The sequence below is a fragment of the Maniola hyperantus genome, chromosome 17 (assembly GCF_902806685.2).
Source record: "Maniola hyperantus chromosome 17, iAphHyp1.2, whole genome shotgun sequence".
Taxonomy (NCBI): Eukaryota; Metazoa; Arthropoda; class Insecta; order Lepidoptera; family Nymphalidae; genus Maniola; species Maniola hyperantus.
The window spans coordinates 6,658,838-6,685,355 of NC_048552.1; the positions used below are offsets into that span (position 1 = coordinate 6,658,838).

Sequence of the window (26,518 nt, forward strand, 5' to 3'; positions counted from 1 at the left end):
ATCTAATCTACTAAGGTATATTATTAAGGTATTTGGCGCATTAGGAAAACCTTGCTAAAATTGGAAAAACAAGGCTAATTCATTCAAACAATAGGAAACAGAGATTCCTTGTTAGAGAAAAGTAGAATATCTTAGAAGAGGCCTTTATTTGCTCATCTATGAGTTAATAAAAGCATCTAGATAATATTATGATAAAGTATCTATTGTTTCGTCTTACAAAAATAAGTTTTCTCAAAAATCCCTAGCAACCCTAGCGAAGGGTTCCCGATGTCTGAGGTTAGGGTTACGCACGACTCGATTGAATGTGGTCTGTGGTGAAGGGAGTTCAGAATACCCGATGTGGTGCGATTAAATAAGGTAGAAATGAGACGGACGCTCAGTACTTTGTTACGAGTAGACTCAAAGTTACTAATGAGTTGGCAAATGAGCGTGTCTCCTAGTTAAAATAAATGTAAAACAAATGAATCGGGTAGGGATTTCTGCTGTGACTCATTGTTGTGAATCGTAAAAAGCGGGTTTTTTGTTTTACATTTGATTTAAAGTTGACGTAAAGTTAGCTAGCATCATCAGGGTTCAATATTAATTTCTTTTATTAAGTAAGTACATATTTTTTTATACCTAGAAACCACTCACGGCTGTGGTCACGTTGCAGTTACTTCAGTGCAGATGTAGCGTGCTGGAATTTTTCAACTCTTTTACAGCTTTCCTTGAAGCACGAAGTCTTACTTGATCTGTCCATATGATTGGCGGTCTGCCGCGTGCTTTATAATATCCTCATACCCTTGACTCTTAAACGTTGAACTACACTTTCGAAGCAAATCTATTATATCATGGTATCATCAACAGCCAATATGCATTGACTGTTGGACATAGTTTTCTTTTAAGTAGCGCCAATGTTTTAATTATCCTCAGCTTGCATTGAATCGATGCCAACCACTTTCCGGATGTCATCACTCCACCTAGCCCAGGGGCGCCCTACACTCCGTTTGCTGAGACGCAGTCTTCAGTCTATCCACTCGAGAACCTTACGTCTTCAGTAGCCGTCTGCCTCCCGAGTCCCGACAAACATGACCAGTCCATAATATCTTGATATGTGACAAAAGAAAGTAAAAATATTAGCCCCTACCATTAACAACAGAAGCTGCTTGTCATGGTCTTCAAGAATAGATATTTTATTTTTATTTTATTTTTTATTTTATTGGTTTGCCAACAGATAGTACACATATTATAAAATAACAATTACAATTCACAGAGAAAAAATTTAGAGTGTACACCCAATTACTGGCAAACCGGCATGCATTTTAAAAGTTTGCAAGTGCGGGATTACCAGTTAACTTAAAGCTAAAAATACAAATATGAAAAAATAAAAACACTGCAATTGACTTATATGTTACTTCGTATGGACAGGGCTATTGAAAAAACAAAATGGCACCGACTCAGTGGTGCTTTAGCACCAATGCAATCTCAGTGACGTCTGGATTTCAGACGGGTCGTTCATTAGTATCAGAGGTGGCGCTGATTTATTTGGTTCCAAAACCGTGAAAAATTTTGTTCGCTTGACCATATTTTGTCATTTGTGATGTCGATGAGAATAGACGTTTTGAACTGTGTTTCAAAATATTCGCAAAGTTTTAATCAAATGTAATATTATACACGAATTTATTGCTCCTTTCGATTTAAACGACGACGACGTTACATAAATACGTTAAAATAAACGTGCTACAAATTCAGGTAACATGCGAGCGCTATTTCGAATTGGATTAAGGTTTTTGTTGTGACTCATTGTAGTACGGTAAAATGTAAAATAGAATTCTTTTTGTTTTCCTACTAGTTCACATATTGTGACGCAATGTAGTTGTGATAACCTCGCTCGAGTTTATCAGAGTTCAATGATAAAAAACCTGTTATTCATTGAAGATATTTCAAAAACAAAATTTTGTTTTTTAATAACCTTGTAATATGAATCTTCTGCGAAATACATATTATTATGTGGTACTGTATATTCTGAGATACAGTTGACTTTTGTTGACCTGTATATATTCCAGTCCAGACTCAAAATATTTTAAGGTCTCATCGAAAGCAAATTCGACCGTCAAAGAAACGCTCCCATTTTAAGTAAACAAAGAGAACAACTTGTACCTATTTAAATACCTATTATCTACTTATAGGCCACTTACAAATATAACTACAGTACGCGGCAGAAAATAATGTACATCGACCTTTAGAATGAGATTTCGGCTGTGTAGAGCGTTGTCTCTGTTACTCATACCTATGCGATGTTTTGTCGGTCTCAATGACAGAAACAATGCTCTGCAAAGTCGCTATCTCTTTCGAAAGGTCGATGTACGTTATTTTCTGCCGCGTACTGACTAGTTAGTAAGACAGGGTGTAACCAAAAACGCTGGCAAAAACAAAGGACAGGTGATAGTACTGATGATAACTGATATGATACCACAATAAAAACGCGGAAAAAGTATTAAAAAAATCCCATCATTTTGTAAAAACAAATAAAACACCTGACTAACACTAGAGGTCAACGAACAGTCGCTTCCGTACTGAGTGAACATACGTATCACAAATTAGGTCAACGAACGTTGCGTAACTAGGCCACTTGGAGTCAATGCCGGGTCGTAGGTGGGTTTTGCCCGCTATACATTGCGGATTAAAAAAATACTAATTGACAAAAACTACAAAATGAGGCAAATTATAATTGGTATGGGATTGTGCTTAGTAACAATAACGCAATAATAATAATATAATAGGTAATAATAAGTTTTTGCTAGTGTTCTGGTTACACCCTGTATTTAAAAAAAATCGTAAGTATATAAAATCGTAATGCGGATAGGTACATTTTAGTAGCATAAATGATTGTAAACCAAGTTGTGTGAAGGCACTCTACAAAGGTTTTGTATTAATGCAAAGGGTGCTCCGCTTCCTGCCTTGGCGACATTCGAAATGTTAATTTAACGGAAATTAAAGTTGTTTCCACTCGTTACCCTTTGGACATAACTCTGATTCATACCATAGCTCCTGAATAAAGCTCTTTAAGTATATATGTAATAAAACATGCTTAGATCTGTTCGTGGGTTTTGTCGTTTAATTTATCTTACTTTATGACTTTCATGTCATTAACTTCTCTTCTTTTTAGGGTTCCGTACCTCAAAATGAACACTTTGTTGTCTGTCTGTGTCTGTCCGTCTGTCGTGTCTGTCAAGAAAACCTATAGGGTAGGTACTTCCCGTTGACCTAGAATCATGAAATTTGGTAGTTAGGTAGGTCTTATAGCACAAAAAAAGAAATAGATCCAAAAACTATGTCTCTAAGATCTCTTCTGACTACTTAGTGTTTACTACACAGATGACAGTCACGACTTCGTCTGCGTTACTTTAGGTTTTAAAAAAAAAAAACTTTTTTATTCGAACAAACTTTTACAAGTACTTACGAATAGTCGGATGCATCTACCACTGGTTCGGAATGCCTTTCGAAAATCCCAAGGGAACTCTTTTTCTGAAATAAAAAGGGAACCGTGAGAAGAACGGACACACTTTCGCTTTATCATATTAGTATAAAATACTTATAGATTCATGCTAAGTTTTATGACGATACACTATTACAGATAAAACTATTGTTAACAATCTAATCTATACCTATTATGTAGTTATCTGAAACGACCTAATACTAGAACCTAAACTATAATAAGTATAGCCATCATACGTGGAACTGAATAGTTGGAATACTAGACGCTCTGAAATTTAATTAACCGCCCTACCGATACACTGTACGCCCTTCCATTAACGGAGATTAGGTTTAGATAACTGTTAGGTATTTACTGAGTCCTACCTACCTACTTACTGTAATAGAATAGTAAGTAAATAGGTACCTATGTATGTCACTAATTCGCAGTAAGTAGATATCTATTATTGACGATCTCCTTGGCGCAGTGGCAAGCGCTGTGGTCTTGTTACTGGGAGTACCCGAATTGGATTCCCAGCAGGGATTTGGAATTTTATAATTTCTAAATTTCTGGTCTGGTCTGGTGGGAGGCTTCGGCCGTGGCTAGTCGCTACCGGCAAAGCCGTGCCGCCAAGCGATGTAGCGTTCCGGTACGATGCCGTGTAGAAACCAAGGGAGTATGCGTTTAATAAAAACTGCCATATCCCTTCCAGGTTAGCCCGCATCCATCTTAGGTTGCATAATCACTTACCACCCGGTGATACTGCAGTTAAGGGCTAAGTTGTATCTGAATAAAATAAAATCTATAGATATTTAATTTTCTCACAAATTACGGCTTCTGGAAGAAATGTATCAAGTAGAGATAAGCTGTTATTCTTAGTGCACGTCTAATCTTTGTTTATGAGTATGGCGTTTTGGTTTTAAGTTATTGGTACTTACACGAATAATCCCACTTTTTCTTAGAGGTTTTTCAATTTTATATACTAACCAGAATCAAACCTTTTTTGTTCATGTTTGTACCTATTTATCTGTGGTTAAAACATATTCCAGTTTGCGTATACATAAAACGTGAATATAATACTAACCAAGGTGCAACCGCAACTCTCCCGATTTCCGCTTATTGTGTAAACCATACCGCATCAGAACAAAACTCATTCAATCACCTAATTTGGTCATTAAATACACGCATTACCTTTGAAATAAAGCCCATTTTCGAATGGAAATGTCTAATAATACTCATTCGTACCTTTGCGGATCATGATTGAATAATGCTTCAAATGGATTACTGTGTTAAGTGGTTTACAATGAGCGTGCGTATTACTATAATACGAATTGAGTGCTGCCTATCTAGACTTTTGTTTTGTTTGCACGTAGTAGACATGTATCTAGCAATCAATCAGCCTGTTTGCGTCCACTGCTGCACATAATAAATGCCTTCCCAAGAGCGCGCCACCACACACGATCCTCTGCCTTCCTCATCCACCCACTTCCCGCTACCTTCTTAAGGTCGTCAGTCCAGCGAGTGGGAGGTCGTCCCTCACTGCGCTTGCCGATACGCGATCTCCACTCCAGAACACGACTGCCTCACCGGCCATCGTTGTAGACTATGACCAAGCCCTTCTCACTTGGGTAGATCATGATGACGATATAAACAAGGAATTCATAAGCGTGCATGCCTCCACTGCTAGATATAGGCCTTTATGAAAGCGCGCCCTCACACGGTCCTCCGCCTTCCTCTTGTACTCACTTTCCGCCAACTTTTTGAATTTATTGGTCCAACGGACTTGAGGTCCTCTTACACTGCACAGCTTACCAGTATCTGTTCTTCACTCCAGAAAACGTGTGTGTGTGGCTATCGGATTTGGTAAAGATATCGCATAAAAGAACTTACATAATATCATAGAAGCAATAGGTACGAACTGTTAGCTGGGTTTTGTTGATAGTGTGTTAGATGAATTACTGATAGTCTGGACGCGGCCTAGCAACCTCTGACATTCGCCGAGTGTCTATGGTTTAGGGTAGACTCTACACTCACGCTGGTGTCTCGCGGAATGGCGACAGTGCATTGTACTTATTTGTAAACCTATTTAATAAGCAAACCGTGATTAAAGGTATGATAAAGTATATCAAGTGGTTTTCATTCTATTACTACAATCATTAAATTAACACAAATTATCCTGGAAGCGTTTTGATATATCTACACAGTTTTGTGTAATCCGTCTGACCGCAAACTAAACGTACCTATACATGACATTTACATCGAACCTGGGCTTATATTATTATCACTGTGTGTGCTTATCCCCAAGTTTGTGGACGTTTATTGGAATTTCTGCGTGTAAAGGGTTATGGGTTACGTGTGATGTAGACGGTGTATCTTTCTTTTATACTTCAAAGACTATTTTTAATAAAACTATTTCACATATATGATGTTATGTTCATATAGGTATAGGTTCATATGTGACCTATAGGTGAATTCCACACTTTAAAAATAACTGGTAATAATCAGTTACCAGGGTAAGAATGAACGAAGAGGTTTTTCCGATTTCTTTTGTAAGATAACTGATGTAAGGGGAATAAAGAATACCAGGTTATGCAAATAATAATCTCATGACTTAATTTCGGCCAGGCAAAAACTAACCAGCTACGCATGACATAGGTACCCATTTAACTAGGAATCAGCTCAACTTGAGGAGATAGGTACGTTACAGTAGACCAATATGTATTCAAGCGTCAAGGTATATATATACAGAGTTTGACCAGAACGCTAGCAAAAACGAAAACAGGTGATACTACCTATAACTGATGATCACTGATATGATACCACAAAAAAAAACACAATAATAAATAAAAAAGTCCGATATTTTGTAAAGGTTCACGATATATTATTGCAAATAAAACATCTGACTGAGGCTAGAGGTCAACGAACGTTGCGTAAGTAGGCCATTGCCCCGAGTTTTGCCCGCTATACATTCCGGGTTTGAAAAATACTAAATCACTAAAACTACAAATGAGGCAAATGGTTATTGGTATTGGATTGTGTTTAGGTAGTATAACAATAACGCTAAGTTTTTGCTTGCGTTCTGGTTACAACCTGTATATAAAGGTACACAGCGCAGGAATATCTTTGGTACACTGCATACACAGGCTGCATAGGCATTAAATGCCGTAGCAAATCCTGCGACACATGGCGACGGGTGCAGACATGACTTATGTTGCTTTGGATTAACGACAATGTTGAACATTTGTGAAACGCTTCAATCAAGCTTTAGATTCTAGTTTTGCAGATTATTTATCTGCATGGTAGTCTACACGTCTTAAATAATAGTGTAAGGGATGATTTATGCCAACATGTGACGGGCGCGGGATTGTATGTGATGATACGATGAGTAAAGTGGTAGGCCCCAGGAACGACGAGCTACGAGTAAAAAACATGCAATCTTCACCGCCTCCACTAATCGATTATTTAATTTAGAGATTATAAATTTAACTAGTTTTTTCCCCTATTTCGTCCGCGTTGAATTTTCATAAATCCTTTCTTAGCGGATGTCTACGTCATAATAGCTATCTATCTGCATGCCACATTATTTCAGCCCGATCTGTCCAGTAGTTTGAGCTGTGCGTTGATAGATCAGTCAATCAGTTACGAGTAGTCCCCTTTCCTTTTTATATTATATTTAGATTATTAATTATTATTATTATCTATCTCATCTCAATCTATGCAAAGATTACACAACTCATTGATGACAAGTTAAATTTTTTATCCATTTAACCCATTAGGTACTCAGAATTCTTGAGCTCATTTTTTAATAGAATTAAAAGACCTTGGGTATTTTTACGCTTCTCATAGCCCCATTAAGTTAGAATGACCGTGATATTTTGTTCGGCGAATAACCTTTGATGTCATTGATTTAGCTCTGCGGCTGACACAGACAGCTTTTTGATTAATAGCCTGGTGACTACGATGATATTATAATGGCGCGGAAAAGGCGATAAGAGTTGTGAATACTAATTCTGTGAAGTCGATAGAGTGGGTTTTCATGCTTTGACATCTCTACAAATTATTTAAGACACGTAATGTTTCTTATATGTATACACATTATATCCTACTCGTAATTTATTATATACCTACAAATCTTTCCGTTTGCCGTGGAGACCCTGGGGCCATGGATTCTTAGTGCAATTTTTTTTAAGAAACATTTCACCGCGATTAATAGTCTCATCTGGTGACAGAAGGGCTGGCTTCTTTTTTGCGCAACGGATCAGCCTGGCTGTCCAGCGCGGGAATGCGCCCAGTATTCTTGGCACCATTCCACGCAGGCTTGATTGGTATAGTAATTAGATAAGGCTAGCTTTAAGTTTTATTGTAATATTTTCAATCTTTAAACTAAATTGGCAGTTCTAAACTTTTAATACCTATAGTTTAGAGATTTTTGTACAAGCACAACTATACTGATTATTTTAACAGTGCTATTATGAACGATTTATATAATACTAGATGATGCCCGCGACTGGATTTAGGTTTTTAAAAATCCCGTGGGAACTCTTTGATTTTCTGCGATGAAAAGTCGCCTATGTCCTTTCCCGGGATGTAAGCTAACTCTGTACCAAATTTCTTCAAAATCGGTTTAACTGTTGAAAAGCTAGCAGACAGACAGACAAACAGACTCACTTTCGCATTTATAATATTAGCATGGAATTAGGTATATTCAAACTGATCCCTGTCTTTGACCGACGATTCCAAAAAGATGACCGGGAACAGCGAGATTATTGATTTTTCTTATAATACACAAAGCTCAATATGTGAGCTTTATGTAAAATTTATATATTTCCTAGCTGATGCCCGCGATTTCGTCCGCGTGGAATTAGGTTTTTTACAAATCCCGCGGGATCTCTTTGATTTTCCGGGATAAAAAGTAGCCTATGTTACTTGACCTATGCCTCCAGGTCTATATCTACCGTTGCGACGTGATTGAAGGACAAACCAACAAACCAACAAACAAACACACTTTCGCATTTAGGTATAGTAAGGGTTACTGATTCCTTTTAAAACAATGTCCTTAGTTTTCCTTAGAAGAAAATAATTTGCAAGAAGAGAAGAGAGTATTTTTGTTGTACTTGTAATTAACTTGTAATTAACTTCTTCCCCTCAACACGTGGATAATCATGGGCAATTTCCCGCGGAAGCGTTTTCATACCATGATCTGATATTCACTTCCTACAAAATTAGGCCTCCAAAAGCTAAACCAACAGTAGTAATGCGCCGCAGTTTTAAAAATTTTAACAATTCGTTATTTATGTCTGACCTAAACAATATTGACTGGGCTGCCGTATTTAGCGCTAATACAATAGATAATAAGCTGGATGTCTTTAATTCTTTACTGACAGGACTTTTTGATGTGCACGCTCCCCTGAGACCCGTCAAATTAAAACACCTCCCTGCTCCGTGGTTAACACCAGAGATAAAAGCCCTCATGAACAAACGTAATAGAGCAAAAAGCAAATATAAACTATGTCCTACAGTTACTAACCGTGAAAAATATAAAAAGCTTCGCAATCGGTGTAGTAAAGTTTGTCGCGATGCCCAGCGTAATTTCATTTGCAATTCCCTTAAAGACTCCAATACCTCCAAAACTTGGAGGTTTCTGAATACGTTGGGCATTGGACGCCAACAAAAAAAGACTCATCGCATCCCGGACCTTGACACACTTAACCAGCATTTCACGACTGCTGGGACACTGGATGGTCAAATAAAACAAGCGACGCTCAATAATTTGAGGTCCATACCTATACCTAATTACCCTCCTTTCCAATTCAGCGACGTAACTCTGGATGAAATGAAGAAACACGTTGTGGCCATAAAGTCGGATGCAATGGGGTATGACGGAATCAGTCGGAGGATGATCCTACTGCTCCTTGATAGCATCGCTCCTATCCTATGTCACATTTTTAACTTTTCTCTGTCCTCGTGTACTTTTCCTTCTGAGTGGGGGAAAGCCTTTGTTATCCCAATACCTAAAACCTCCAATCCGACATCCCCCACACACTTTCGGCCAATCTCCATTCTTCCTTTTCTGTCCAAAGTCCTTGATCGCATTGTTAACAAACAACTGAGTCTCTTCCTTACTAAAAATAACATCCTATCTTCATTTCAATCTGGCTTTAGACCCGGCCATAGCACAGTCACTGCGCTAATTAAAGTCTGCGATGATATACGGAAAGGTATGGATAACAAGTTAGTCACTGTTCTCATTCTCCTCGATTTCAGCAACGCTTTTAATAATGTCGACTTCGACCTACTTCTTGCGATATTAAGTTCCCTGAATGTATCCTCTGACGTAATTAATTGGTCCAGATCGTACCTAAGCGGACGTCAACAATGTATCAAAATCGATGGCAAGTGTTCCACGCTCTCACCGCTCTCTGCAGGTGTCCCACAGGGTGGGGTCCTGTCTCCTCTTCTCTTCTCTATTTTTATTAATACAATCTCCTCGGTTATTTCATCTTCCTTTCATTTTTACGCTGATGATTTACAAATTTACACTTCAGAAACCGTTGAGCGCATTCCAGCTGCAATTAACACACTAAATTCAGATTTGGCCAAGGTTTGCGAGTGGTGTAAGTGCTATGGACTTGCGGTAAATCCGATCAAATCGCAAGTAATCATTATTGGTAATCCCAGAATGCTCTCTAAGCTACATAATCTACCTGCAGTCCGCTTCGATGGTATAGCATTGCCATACAGCAATAAAGTCAAGAACCTTGGCCTAATCTTGGACAATTCTCTCTCTTGGGGTCCACAAGTGGGGGAGGTGGGGCGGAGAATCTTCGCCACTATTGGATACCTAAGACGGTTGAAAAATCTTCTGCCAATAAAAACTAAGATTACGTTAGCTAACACACTTTTGTTGCCAATATTAGACTACGGTGACTCTTGTTATCCGGACCTGACACAAGAACTCTTAAACAAGCTGGAAAGACTACAAAACATGTGTATTCGCTTCATCTTCGGCCTACGAAAATATGATCATGTATCAGAGTTCCGTGCTAAACTAAAGTGGCTGCCAGTATCTCGGCGGAGGGAGATGCACGCTTTGTCGCTCCTATATCGTATTCTGTACTACCCTCAAACACCATCATACTTAAAAGAACGGTTTTCCTATCTTGGTGAGAACCATCAGTTCTCCCTCCGCTCCAGCACCGACAATAAGCTTATGACTCCACACAGCCGCACGGTATACTATGGTAACTCTTTCACCACTAACAGTGTCAAGCTCTGGAATTCTCTCCCAGCTGAAATACGTCAGGCGAAATCCTTAAACACCTTCAAAAATCGTTTGAAGAACTATTATTTATCTATGTAAACAGAATTATGTAGTATATTATAGAGATATGTATATGGGTATATATAATTATATTTATTTGTGTATTATTTGAATGTACTGTGTATGTAGTCTAATTTATAATAATAACTAGGGCCATTTTCGGCTGCCGCACCAACCCGTGCTTTCGTGATTCCTTTCGTCAAAGGTTGCCTGGAAGAGATCGCTTTAGCGATAAGGCCGCCTTTGCATGCTACATCTATTAGAATAAGATCCTGTATTGTGTTTTTTCAATGTTTACTTTGTGTTGTGTGCAATAAAGTGTCAATAAATAAGTGTCAATAACTATTACAACAAGGTTTTCTAATACTTCCTTTGAAGATTATGTCAAGCACAAACAACCAAAAATTGCACACAGACTTTGCCGCTTACGCAGTGAACTGTATAGAGTTGATAAAACAATTAACAGTCCCTTTGTCGCCGATAATTTTATCTCCACGCTCCGTTGATCTGTGACTTATGATAATCTGATTGCTGGGGAGACCCGACATAAAGGATCATGAATACGTGCCTTTTGTGGGACAAACTTGATTATTTACTATGAAAGAAATCTCTAAGAATTGCTTGGAAGCAGTCGCAAAGAGTTGTCATGTTACTAGAGCAGCAATGCCCCTCCAAAGTCTGGTATTGTCTTGCTTTTTTATCGTGCCATAAAGTGGTGCATTTACTCTGTTAATAATATCGCTACCTAAGAAAATGACGTAACTCTTACGGATGTATTGAACGTGTGTAATACCGGCTTCTCACGGTGCGTGATATTGCGTGCGGACGCGGACGAACCTGCACTGACGCGACGTACGATGGGAAGAGTATCGTCCGTGGTAGCGCGTCGTCGTCGCGTCGTCTCAGTCCTGCGATGCGTGCGTGGCTGTCCGTGGTCGTCGGCTGTGCGTGATAATCCGCAAATTCACGCACCGTGGGCATCAGGTGTTAAAGAGATGGGATATATTAATGTAAATAATGTTGTTAATTTAAGTAATATGACATTCTTACTGATAATCGAAACTATTTTATATTAACATACTTGTTAGGTACAATATTACTAAATTATTAACAAAGAAGAAACTAATTGACATTATAACAAACTTAATTAATTAGTGCGATCAATAAATAAATATAATTTCGATTCAAAATGAATGCCCTATATAATTACCTGTATAATTACCTGATAAAATCTATTATAAAATAATGTAACACGTAGTTTGCATGTAATTGTATAATAATTATATATTTAGCGTGTATGTATTGTTAATGTACCTAACTTTGCAATGCCCTGACGGGGCTTCATGTAACCATGAAAGCAAATGAATAAATAAATCATAAATCATAAATAAAAATGTTTTTACTCCTAAATCTACGTACATCTTTGATATCGTGAGGTAGCGGCGTTTTCTGACGTCTGATATATTTAGGACTGCTGCCCTATCTATAGTCGCAACTCATAAGTCATAAGTCATAACTCAACTCAATGAAAATAAATTCCGAAGAATTGTTTGGGAGACACCGAAGTTCTTTAGACATGATAACTCGGAGATAAAGGGGATTTTTTCATTCTTATTAAATGCCTTTATTAGGCTCCAGCTGCTGAGATTTGAGCGGCTTCCTTTCATCTCATCTCAAAGTTTTCTCTTGTTATAGTCTGCGATCTCAGTTTTATATTTTCTTCGTAATAAAAATGATTTATTTGAAAACTTGGCGTGAAGTGAATATTTTTTTATCGTTACTTGTAATAATAAGAAAGCTTGCCTGTATTTTGTATCTAGTGTCCTACTAGCGAAGGTTGGCTAGGTCGTCAGCTTTACGTATTCCACTCACAGTTTTTACTTGTTTGGAAAACAGGTGCACAGTAATGTTTTGGTATTATCACTGATTTAAGTAAATATGTATTGTTATTTCATGTTATATTTGTTGTTGAGCCAAAAAAGAGTTATTGTTATTATTATAGTCTCAATGTATAAAGTTGCCCGATATATTAATCAATCGCTCACATGCCATTATGCCATATTATTAATTTATATTATACGTTATTGAAACAGATGCAATTAATCCATATCGTAATAATTACCGAAGACTTATCCGTATTGAAATTTTCGTTTATTTTGTAAAACTAAATACCTAAATAGCATCAAAGGCATTTTCATAATTTGCATTTGCAAAAGAGATTTTCCGTCAGTGATTACATACTTATATTAATATTTGAGATAACTAAGAATAAACTAGAAGCGGCTAGACGTTTAATATGAGGAGCCATCATCTGCAGCCCGTCTGCATAACTCAATATCAGAACTATGCGGCGTCATAACATCAGCTATCGACTTGCACCATATTGACAAAATCTATGCAGGGGAGGTTTCAAAGGATTCGAAACTCTACGTGTTTGAATACAAATAAAGACTTTTATAAGTAGTGCCTAGTGAATAGTAAGAGTTTAGGAAAATGATTTTTACTTTATCTGTAACAAACTGAATAACTGACCAAATTTTATAAATGTGGTTTTTGTAAGTTTCACATGGGTTTAACCTTCAAACGATTTTGAAGGTTAAACATAGGTTGTTCAAAATTGAGCTTCGTTATTTAAACCATGCGTTAGAATATTTTATACAATTGATTCTTCTTTTACACTAAAGTTCCAGTGTCCAAACATTTGGTATAAACTCAAAATAGTAGTACATAATATACCAACCTACATAAAATATTATTTATAATAATAAATAATTATTCAGGTATTCACATTTGTTAATTCGAGCATTATTTAATTCCAACATTATCATATTTGCGGAATTTTTAGTACAAATTGAAATAACAGCAGTTGTTACTATTTGAAATATCAAAATTTACATTGCATAAATATATCAAACTTTTTTTACGTCGCAGTTTATGTAACAGTAGGTTATTATGGTTACAAAATTTTATTACGATGAGACATTGTTCAAATTAGGCAGTTGTTCCACTGCCAATTCGGTATTTGACTACATCAAAAATAAATTATTTCTTAGTGATTATGAAATAGAGGGTTTTCCAAAATACACGTCTTTTGTTGGTTTTAAGTGTAATAACCATTTTAAATTATTGATTAAACTAAAAAAAACACGTCAAATGATTGTGACGTCACACACCAGTATTTCATAGAATCTCGCATACTAAGCGCGCGTTTTGACGTTTGATAAAAAGTTACTGATTTGACTAGCTGTCAAATACCGTATTAGTGTGAAACAAGGAAGTGATTAGCTATGAACTATTTTCATTTTTCTTACTCAAGGTTAGGTATATTCCATGTAAATAAATGAGATAAATATATTAATAGTCAATCGCTGACTATCGACACCGCCGCGGCAAGAACTCCCTCTCCCCTAGTTAGTCGCAGCGACAAGAGCTATCAACGAAAAACTCGCTCAGCGACGCTCTCTTGGCGGTCAAAACACTCGCACATTTTGCGCAGGGATTATTATTAATGTATGTCAGGCGATTACTCAGCCGTTGCACTTACACACTGGCTCATAGCCTAGCGACAAAACTATCCCAACTAAACACCCGCTTCTCGTTGCTCGCCAACTCGTTTTTAGTGTTTAGCCTTAGAATATGTTTAGCTCAACTCTTTCTTGCTAATCGTCGGTGGTGGGAACTGCCTGTCCGCTCAACTCTGCGACCATTTTCACTACTCTTTAACTCTTTCACTCCAGTCCACTCACTCTTTTGCAGTGGAAGCACTTCTATGAAATTCACCAAAGCGAGCTCAATGGAGTCAAAACGAAGCCCACTTCGTCCGCAGTGGAATGCGGGCATTTTTTATTTTATTAGACAACGATAATTAAGAGCTTATGGCATCCATGGACCTAGATTAGGGCATCCTGGAATAGTTTGTATCTCCCAAAAGTGATTGGGAATGACTAAGATTATGGTACACGTCATCACAAATGATTCTAATTCAATTCTAATTAAGTAGGCAAGTGTGAACGTTGGTACATTGAACTGACGATGACGTGTATATCTTGAGTAATTGGCTGGTGACTGCACTCTGTACATCAACAATGTAACTTGTATGGCATTGTTATCTCAATCACGTTTTTAAGACGACATGATTTTTGAAAGACTGTATCTACCTACCTATAACTGTAGTCCAATCTAAACTTTTGAAGTTTAGAAAGGAATAGGACATATTATGTATTTGAAAAATAGAGATGAAACACTTTCCTTCAGATACCTCTATGTATAGACCCTACTGTCAAAAAGGGGCTTTTGAGATCAATTTCTTGGTGGATTCGATTTTTTTATCACTTTACTTGCTACTCGTAGTTATCCTTAATTTATACTTTTTAACTGCTTTTTATAGGCTTTGTCTGTAGACAGGTTATAATTACCTGTCTACAGACAAAGCCTATAAAAAGCAGTTTACTGTTACTAAAACCGAAATTAAGGGCCTGTTTCACAACCGCCAGAGAAAGTTTATCAGGAGGCTGTTAACGTCCCTAAAGGGAGTTAAAGCATATCGTTGAGAGTAGTGTATTTTCAAATGCAAAGGTAAATGTATAATTGACAAGATAGCCCAAAAGAAGCGCAAAAGCTGCAAGAAGCAGACGTAACATACTTAGGTATTTTTCTGAACAGAAAATATACAGCAGAGGCCGGCCGTGATGTGATATTTGCGCACGCAATTTGAAGTCACATCGAAAACTCCAGTATCATTTTCTAAAATTACGCTTGTAGCTGTGCGCAATCACCTTTATTCAATGATATTGTTTATAGTTTAAGCTATCGTGCGAGGAACTCTTTGTTATCAATAAGAAAGACGCGATGAGAGATCATTGAAAGTTTTAAGTACCGAGAGTATAATGAATGGACACCGAGTTTCATTTCGGGGGTAAAACAAAAAGATAATTGCGCCCAATTAATTTCAGCCTCCTTGTACTGGGGGCGATTCCCTTTATGCCCCACGCTTATTGGTTCCGAGCGATACTTGGACTCGATTTGTTTGTTTTACTCTTTAAATTGAATACCGACGGAACTTCGCAACCAATTATTGCAGATATTTACAGCGTCCCTTTCCAGTGATATATTGCGTCAGGAAAAGTGATCCTTTTCGTGACGAATGAAAGTGTTTATTTGATACATCTATCTCTTTGCGACTTGGCGATTGATTACGACCATTATTCTTTTACATACCTGGACCTTAGTAGGTACACGTTTTACCGTTTAAGATTTTTTATTTTTGCCATATTAACATGGATCCAAGTTAAAATCGTGCTCCTTGTAAATTTTCCACATAGGTACAAACTAAAATTTCGGTGTAGAATTTTAACTTAGATTATATTACAGGGCTTGAGGGTGATTGAGGATTCATCTCTACTTTTATTAATTTTATTTAAAACGGTTTTTATTAATTTGTTACTGATGCGGTTATTCTTTTCTAGCCGCCATAGGTTGTAGGGTCTAAACTATAAATTGCATACTTCTGTACGATATTTACTTATACCTACAGTGAAAATGTATAAAACATTACTTACATATTTTTAACTTCAATTTTTTAAGGTTCCGTACCTCAAAAGGAAAAACGGAACTTTTATAGGATCACTTTGTTGTCTGTCTGTCTGTCAAGAAACCTACAGGGTATTTCCCGTTGACCTAGAATCATGAAATTTGGCAGAAAGATAGGTCTTATAGCAGACATGAGGGGGAAAAATCTGAAAATCGTGAATTTGTTGTTACATCACAAGAAAAAATAAAATGTGTTCATGTACAAATATTGCTATTTTCAACTTTCAAAGTAAGACTACTATAGGTACCAAGTGGGGTATCATATGAAAGGGCTTTACCTGTATATTCTAAAACAGATTTTTATTTATTTTTAAGCATAGTAGTAGTTTTTTATTTATCGTGCAAAATGTCGATAAAATACGATTGTAGTACGGAACCCTCAGTGCGCGAGTCTGACTCGCACTTGGATGGTTTTTTTAGGTATGCGTTCAAGTTTATTTAACAATACGTGTTTATTGTTACAGGCTGCCCTCTGTGCGGACTACAGCGTACCTGTCGACTGCGTGGCAGCCGGTCCGGCGCCGAGACCTAGCTCCTTCCACGAGATATCCGCACCTAAAGTAGGTACCTATAGTACGCGACAAGTTGAGATGGCAATCGGAGAGTGAATGCCCTGCACACCCGCACAGCCCCCGCGCTAGCCCGGTGCGGGCGAGTGCGAGTGACGTGCAGGTGCGTGGGGCGTCCCCCCGCCTCTTACCCCGATTGCTATCTCAACCTGTCGCGGACTATAACTATACATACGATTTTATCTTTTTAGCTAAAAAATCGGTCAAGGGCGAGTCGGCTTCGCACAGTAGTTGAGGGTTGCCTGCCTACCATCGATCGTACAAGGAATAACTCTTTGTAATCTTCATCAAGTCAATTTTGAAATTTTCAGTATTTGTTGTAATAGCGGCAATAGAAAAACACATTCTGTGACAGTTCTCTATGTATTATGGTTCATCAGATACAGCCCGCCTACAGACAGACAAACGGACGGACGGACGGAATGATAGCGAAGTCTTGATAATTTTATTGGGTCCCGTCGGCATCCTTCGGGTACGGAACCCTGAAAAGTAACCACAAACAAATCCTTTTATAGGGTTTCGTCATCCATGTCTCAGGAAGGTAAAAAGAAACCCTTATTCCCTCACGTCGTTGTTTGTGTGTCGGTCAGTCTTTGCCCCTGTCGGGAATAGCACCAATGACCTTACGACCTACGCCACGGAGGTCAAAACCTAATCAATCTATATTACGTATAGTACGTATTGTATTAGACCCCCCACTAGGTGGACGGACGACATCAGACGAGTCGCAGGGAGCTGCTGAATTCAAGCGCGGCGCAAGACCGTGACATGTGGAAGTCCCTACAAGAGACCTATGTCCACGGTTGATGATGATGATGATGTATTGTAGTGTAGTCTGGTAGGTATAATAATTGTGTGACAAATGGTATTGTACTCCGCGGACAGCGGTTACATATGGGCTAATTGAATTTTTCATGCAAATATGTTGTGGGCAGACGTAAAATATGACGTAAAAGTTAGTAACCATTTCAGATTAAATTTTGAAACTGCGTTACTTCTCTCGATTCGTAAATAGATAAGTTAGCACACATTACATTACATTTTACAAGCTGTGGTAGCCTATTGGTTAGGACGTCCGCCTTCCAATCGGAGGTCGGGGGTTCGATCCCGAGCACGTACCTCTAACGCGAGTTATATGCGTTTTTAAGTAATTAAAATATCACTTGCTTTAACGGTGAAGGAAAACATCATGAGGAAACCTGCATGCCTGAGAGTTCTCCATAATGTTCTCAAAGGTGTGTGAAGTCTGCCAATCCGCACTTAGCCAGCGTGGTAGACTATTGCCAAATCCCTTCTCACTCTGAGAGGAGACCTGTGCTCTGTAGTGAGCTGGTTATGGGTTGATCATGATGATGATGACATTTTATTTATCTTTGCTTCCTACGTGTGCATCAGTAGCTTAATAACTACAATATTATTATCCTCAATTCCAATGTCCATATAGTACGCTACAGGTCGATATGGCAATCTTACCCAGATTACCCGTCACCCGCGCTATCCCACACAGAGTCTGTGCGGGTGTGCGGGGCGTCCCCACCCCGTTTGCCATATTGACCTGTCGCGTACACTCTACGCATTTACTCTACTACATATTATACTCTCGTCTGATTGCACTTAAAGCACCTACTGACCTTGTTTGTTGACCGATTTTATTACTATTAAGTACAATCATATTGCAAGTATAGATACTGATAAGTATACTTAATGAATCATGCATTATCATCATTCGTTAGACCTACCTATCTCAGTTAAAGTGGATGACACACACGTTGCGTTGAACGTATGAAGTGTGTCTAGGGTGTAAAACTACCTAACTAACCTTTGCTTATAGTCCAATTTTTAATTGAACAACACGTGTTGCCATTAGCTAATGTCAAATTGTAAAATAATGATACCATATTTAAGATGACGTGATGTGGTTCAGTTGTGTCATGCGAATGAGTCAATGAACCAGTTCCTGCCTCTTTATTTTCTCACACAAGCTCACACAAGCAGAGTAAAAAGAAAGCGTTATATGACTTGTAAATAATTACTAACAGTAAATAATTATTAATTTAATTTACTTTGCCATCAAATTGGCATAAATAATTATTGAAATGCTGATTAGAACGCATATTTTTGGACCTGGTAACAGATTTATCATAGGCAAACGCTTGACCACAATCACACCTGATGGAAAGTGATGATGTGGCATAAAATAAGACGCGTTTATTAAGAAGATGCCTATTTAAGTACTCTTGTTTTAAAGGAAGGAAGGAAGGTAGGAAACAGAGATCGTGGTAGAGTATTTCAAACCTTGGCCATGCGTATGACGAAAGATTTTTGTAGTTATGTTAGTCTTATCTGATATCATTTTAACTTGATATCGACTTAAACTTACCTACTCTTAATCTTAATCCAGAAAATTATAATAGTATAATATTTTTATTTGTACATCAATGTGACACATCGCTATCTATATTGATAAAGTTAAATATCTCAATATTTATTATTATAATCTGGTTAAGATTAAATTAATAAATTTTAAAATATTTTGAAAATTACTTATCTTACTTAAGAATATAACCGGAAACATTTTTGCTAATATTAATCACCAAATAATAATACTCACGTATTAGATATAATACTTAACTTATTCTTTATCGCAATTGCTATCTAACCAATTGCACCTATTACATGATATTACCGACCGAATAGGAACATCAGATTAACTTGTTGAATATTTTATTTTTGTTTTAATTGATAATTAATTATTTAAAGGTAATTAGAGAATTTATGTAAGGATATGAATATAATATTATTATGCTCTATTATTACTTTAATACCTATGTCCTATATTTATCACTGAAATAATAATCTCAATTTTTTTAAACCGTTAACCTAAAGAACGAAAGCTATTAAGTAGGTAGGTACGTCAATAAGAACATTGACGCTTATTGATCTTGGAGTTTACGTTTTGATACAAACTCTATAGAATTTAGACTCGAAAAAACAAAAAAAACTTTAGATTTTGAATCTATGGATGGAAACATCTGGAAGAAACGTTTATTTATTTATTTGATATAAACTTAGGTTTACGATTTCTTATTACGGAAAACTTTGGGCAAGAAGAACTTGCGCTTGGTTGGATGTTATTTACATTTACGTCTAGATGCCCAGCTTTAAAAAAGATGGGCATGCTCTAATCATTAGACATTGTTTATCTAAGTATACAGACGCATACGTTCATTGGGTAATACCTTGGTAATACCCGCCTGAGAAGGGAAGTTACAGTTTTCCTCCTAGCATTCTTTCTCACCGGGTTTGAAGATACTCATATATGTACAAATTTCATTGCACTTTACACATTCGATGAATTCAATAATAAAACAGTGCTAATAGGTACCCGAATTTGGACTCCGTTTAGGCGGACAATATCTCTGAGACCCATCAGCATTAGGATTGAAAAGTTGGAATCCGAAATTCAGAAATAATGTTTGCTATCTATCCTTAGATCCTTAGACCTAAGTTATCTCCATTTGAATGGTTAGTATTCATAGAACCCTATAGCATCATAATTGACGATTTAAAATCCGGATTCAAAGAATATTGTATTGATGTGGGAAAGTAATTCGTTGGAAACATGGATGGAAGCAACCGGCTGAGTTTACGAGCTGCCTACAAGATAGTGTTGTCTAATGTCTACTTTTGACGATTTGAAAAGAGCAACTGCTGAATTTCTTGCTAACTATTCTCAGTAGAATCTTCTTTTCGAACCGGTGATAGAGTCACAGCTATAGCATAAGAGATACTAGTTTGTCCTAAATGAAATAAATAAATTTTGATTTGATTCGCGATAAGAATCGGTTCTGTAGAAATAAGTACTCATTTAATTATTTATTGATTATTTGCATTCATGTAGATTGTAGGTACATTATAAAATAACACTAACAATAGGTACCATGAAGCCCCGTCAGGGCATTACAAAGTATAACATTTTAGTCCTATATAACAATTAATTTATACATATTTATACAATCGAAATGCAAATTAATTAAAAAATGCATCGCAATTTTGTTAAGAAATACCTACAAGATAAGTGAAACTACAATAAAACAGTTAAAAACAGAAATAGAAGCATGACTATTAAGAAGTGCTATATAATTATAATCTGTTTAATTATCCATGACCTTTTCAACACTAAAGCACAAAGTAAAACCAGCCATTATCTTGTCATAACACATTTTGTAAGTGTTGAGCTGCCAAATGCCAAATTCTTCGCAGGCTTTTTCGAAACTTGTTGCCCCGTCGTTTCACTGACATGTTTTTAATGATTAATTAAATTGCAATTCATACTTACAACGAAACGATGGATATCAAAATGTTTGTACGTTGGAAATTTTGTCATAAAATCTTTTTCTTCTTGTACTTCCCTACCATGGCGGCCTTCTATAGTAATTAATACCTTAGATCGTAATTTACATTTCGAGCTAAACAGAATGCAGTTTAAATTTTATTTCTGGTAGGTTTGGAACTCATGGTGAATTAAAAAAAAATACTATTGCAAGTCACAATCTTCATTTGACAAAACGAAAAGTCCTGACTATAAGTCTTGACTCACTAACTGCGCAGCCCAAAGTTCCAAACCCTTGAATCTAGAAAACTGAAATTTTACACAGATTTTCTTTTTATAACAAATATCTTATGTAGACAAGTAATAAGGCCGGATTTTTCTGAATTCCTTCGGTAGCGAAGCCGCGGGCAGTCGTTACTCGTTAGTAAGATTTATCATCTTAATTTCGTACAGCCAAATGCACTGTATGCAAGTATGATAAATTGATGTACCAAGTCCATTCAAAAGGCTCGCGATGACCTTTACAAGAGCGTTCATAAGAGTGTTGCTAAAGAATGAGTCACAGAGTCATTCAACTTACTAAAGATATGGGTACACGCACGTTAGGTTAGAGCATAAACAATGAAAATAAAATTATGTAAGCTTCTGCATAATATTAAGATATTTGTGGGGCAGAGATACTCAATAAGATTAAGCTGTGATAGCCTAGTGGTTAGGACGTCCGCCTCCTAATCGGAGGTCGGGGGTTCGATCCTGGGCACGCACCTCTAACTTTTCTGAGTTATGTGCGTTTTAAGTAATTAAATGTCACTTGCTGTAATGGTGAAGGAAAACATCATGAGGAAACCAGCATGCTTGAGAGTTCTCCATAATTGATTGATTGATTGATTTTGAAAGTCACACTTTATTAACATGTGTAATACATCTTCATGTTTTACTGTCATTATAGTAAGTATCTAATGATGTTCTCAAAGGTCTGTGAAGTCTGCCAATCCATACTTGGCCAGCGTGGTAGAATATGGCCAAAACTCTTCTCGCTCTGAGAGGAGACCCGTGCTCAATAGTGAGCCGGTGATGAGTTGATCATGATGATATCTATTATACCTACATGTGGGCAGAAGAGTACCTACCTATACAAATTTATTTTTTCCTTTTCCTAATAGGTATACTCTTCTCTCGACCTTTATTGAGATAATATTTCGGAAGCCTTAGTAACTTATAATTTACTTTATACCTACTGGTCTGGGTGGGGGATACTATAATATGGGTGTGGACCAGTGGCGTGCAGGTCATAGAGGCATAAATGCACTGCTTACCCCAGTTGTATAGATCAATGCATATTTTTCATAATGACCTGCCAGTAAACAGGCTCCTACTTAACTAGTGCCTACCCTGGCTTCAAACCCTGTGCACGCCACTGGTGTGGACCGATTACGAGTGTTTCACTATATGAAATTATACGGGCTCTCAATTAAATAAGGCGAAAGTAATCAGGTAAGTATGTAATCAGAAGAAGCCAAAATATTTCCTTGACGAAAATAGACTACGTAGAGTATTTACGAAGATGTTTAATGATGCCCATGACTTCGCCCACTTTTTGAAAATCCCCGAGGAACTTGAATTTTGCGACATAAAAAGTAGCTTATGTCACTTTACACGACTTTATACATCCATGCAAAAAAATCACGTGATCCCGTGGTCTGTTACGATGTGATTAAAGGACAAATCAACAGACAAATATTCTTTAAAATCCACTTTGGTTCGTGGCGAAGGAAATATAGTACCTAACTTATTGACGATTGTAACCATAGCCTTAATGCTTACGAGTACATTTATCTGAACAACGAACTCGGTCAGTCGTCCACATGGACTTAAACGTATCCTTTTTAAACTCTCTGACTCATTAAGTATCTAAGAATGTTGTCTGTAATGACATTAATACGCGTCCTGCAACACGAAGTCATTGTGTTCATAGAATCCTTGCCGTTTATGGCGATGCTCTAATAACCATGGACTCAGAATACTAATCTGTCTCTGAAAATGGGCGCTTGTTATACCTAATTCATTACAATTAAAAGAGAGCCATCCAAACTATTTATATTTTATACTAGCTGACCCGGCGAACTTCGTACCGCCTAACAGTCGGTTCTTTATTTTTTTTAATACTTAAAATTTTTTAAATTTTTCTCTCCGTAAGAACCATCCTCGTACTTCAAGGAATATTATAAAAAAGAATTAGCGAAATCGGTTCAACTGTTCTCGAGATTTGCGATGAGCAACACATTTAGTGATTCATTTTTATATTATAGAGATATTTCATTATTATAAAATAATGCGAAAGTGTCCCTGTCTCTCTCTCTGCTTTCTTTTCACGATCTATCTAATTAAAAAAAAATAGCACAGCTTGCATCATCATTGAGGACGGACATAAGGTACATTGTGTTGGAAAATCAAAGAGCTCCTGCAGGATTTGTAAAACTTAATCCAGGCGGACAAAGTCGTGGGCATCATCTAGTAATTAATCTAGAGAAGTTTTGTGTATCAAGTCCCAAAAGCTTCGTAGCTTGGCTCAAGTCGAGGACAGAGGCTTCATTAATGTATATGAAGTTTAGATTATCTAGTTTTATTTACTAGGATTTGATGAGTTCTAAGATTCTTGTTAGTATGAGGAGTTAGTACTTAGACATCTCGAAAACAAAACCCTTGATTTCATGGTTGGGTCAACTGTGTAAGAGCCAAAAATGTGCGGGTTCGAGTTTTTTCTACTATCTACAATAAAATTATTGCTATATTTTACCTACCAATCTTCGGTCTCTGAGTCAATAGAGAATGGTGAGTTTTTTTATTTACATATACCATTTTGATATACCAGCTGTCTATTAGGTTAAACAGAAGCCTAAACCACAAAACAATGTTTACATAATATGGTAGAATAACAATTTCTATTAAATGTGACACACCCCCATGCATTGTTGTCGTATGACGCAGCTTGAATGGGGATGAAGCTTGACTCACATCCTGACTCATTGGGGGTCACACGTAATAATTTAATGATTAATTCCAATGACTTATTGCATTGTAATTGCTAATTGTATATTATTATGAATGAAGTTGAGTCGTAAGTATTTTTTGTATGAGCTTGATGTTAGAGTATGTGATTGAAATGAATCGAAAGCTATAATTTACTTACCAGTTTTATATTCAAAAATTAATTAATTATTCGGAGGTAATGATAATATTAGTTTGCTAATAATAATCGTACTGCGTAAAAGTATTCATAATTTCCACTGTTTACCCATATTCGCAATAAAGAAATTGAGTTGAAATTCAAAGAAATGAAGATGAACCGCGTGCTGAACTTACTGCCTTTACCTACATTTCAATAATTGTAAAAACTATTTCGTCTGCGTAGAGCTATGGTGGGCAAATCTGCCATTTCGAAAATATCGCTTTCTAAATCGATCTAACAAGGAATCGATCCCAAGGAAATCTGACCTAGACAGCTTATTTTCTCGCAGCAAAGTAACTAAAGTTTTATAAACTTTTCAAAGCAAAAAAAAAATAATATAAGATTGCCGTCGTTAGTCCAACTTAGTGTTGGTATAAAACCATTCGTCATGTTTGAAAGACATTCTCATTTATTGAACCTTCGACCTTCAGAGTATGAGTTATTGCGGTTTCCAAGTCATCAATGATTTAAAGAAAAGCCCTTGTATCTGTGCCAAGGCTTAGTTAGGTGCTATACCTACCATCCATTGGTCAAGTGTGCGTCATGTACCTACCAAGTTCTCATCACGTCAAAATGACGTGTCGTGTTTGTGCACATTTTTATGACTCCTCAGCTTTTGTGACGTTATCGTTTAATGGTTTAAACTTGACACTGGCTTCCGATAAGTGTTTTCCGTTAATTTAAGCAAAAACAATACAAGAATTTTAATCTGCTCTTTATGTGTATTAGTAACACCTTTTATGTAATGATTCTATATTGTTCTTGAAAGTTCGAGATAAAATATTTTGTGTTAATAACATGAGAAATGTTTTAATGTTATTTAACTTTCCACTTGTTTAATATTTGAACAGTTGGGCAGTTTTTCCTTTCAGTTTATATAATTTTGGAATATTAGGTACATTAATAAGTTCAGATCAAATTTTATCCATATTATTATTACTATGATATTATAAATGCGAAAGTGTGTTTGTCTGTCTGTCTGTCTGCTAGATTTTCACGACACAACAGTTAAACCGATTTTGATGAAATTTGGTACCAAGTTAGCTTACACCCCGAGGATGGACATAGGCTACTTTATATCCCGGAAAATCAAAGAGTTCCTACGGGATTTTTAAAAACTTGAATCCACGCGAACGAAGTCGCGAGCATCAGCTAGTTTATCATATACAGCTGCTACGGCACCTATTAAAAACTGAAAAGAACCTGAAATATAAATACTTTTTGGTGCCGGTGCCAATCAGCTTTAGCTGCGCGAATCGTCTAGACTTCATATTTTTGACTCCACAATGGCACCTCATTGGCACCGACCCCAAAAAATATTATTATGGAAATATATTAACTCTTGTATACATAATATATTCGGTAATAAATTAAATTATTTTTCAATTTTTAGTGTTTGTGTATCGAAGTCGGTTTTTATTTTTTTTGTAAAAAAAAAATATTTTACAATTTTTAGTGGCCCCATGGTATTAAAATATGCTATGCCTGGTTAAAAATCTACTGTTTACTAAGCTATTACTGATCGCGAGCAATTTACTTTTATCCGTTGAGGAGTTCCATTATCTATCTTCGAAGATGTTCATCAGATCTTCACCAAATTTAAATGGGACCAACTTTGAAGTATACCCTTTCAAACAAAAAATAATTTTCAAAATCGGTCCAGGCGTCTTCAAGTAATCCGGTAACATACATTCTTCTCCTTTTTTTGAAGTCGGTTAAAATAGAGTACGTTACTCTCTAAAAAGATCATTTATAAATGTTTTAAGTAGAGAGCCTTTGGCTAGAGGCATTAGTTTGGTTAAACTAAAACTCTACCCTCTATGTACAATGCGTATATCTACCTTTATTCTCTGATCCATGTGGTCCCTGCTAACATTCCCCTATCTTAACAACATTGACGTTACGTTTTCACATAACGTCGAGCACAACACCTGCGTCCAAAAATGAGTCATTATTCCACGTGAGTTCACCCATATGACCCAGCGGGTATAATACGGGAGCGTGTGACTCATTTTTGAACTTT

At 36.8% G+C, this 26,518-nt stretch overlaps 1 protein-coding gene across 1 annotated transcript in view; it reads left to right on the forward strand.

Annotated features, from left to right (window-relative positions):
- The window catches only part of hwt (heavyweight), a 218,364-nt gene that overhangs the window by 162,002 nt on the left and 29,844 nt on the right, over positions 1-26,518 (forward strand). The window contains exon 3 of the mRNA XM_069504275.1: positions 16,829-16,924. Within this exon, the coding sequence (XP_069360376.1) occupies positions 16,829-16,924 (96 nt within the window). The remainder of the gene's footprint in view (positions 1-16,828; positions 16,925-26,518) is intronic.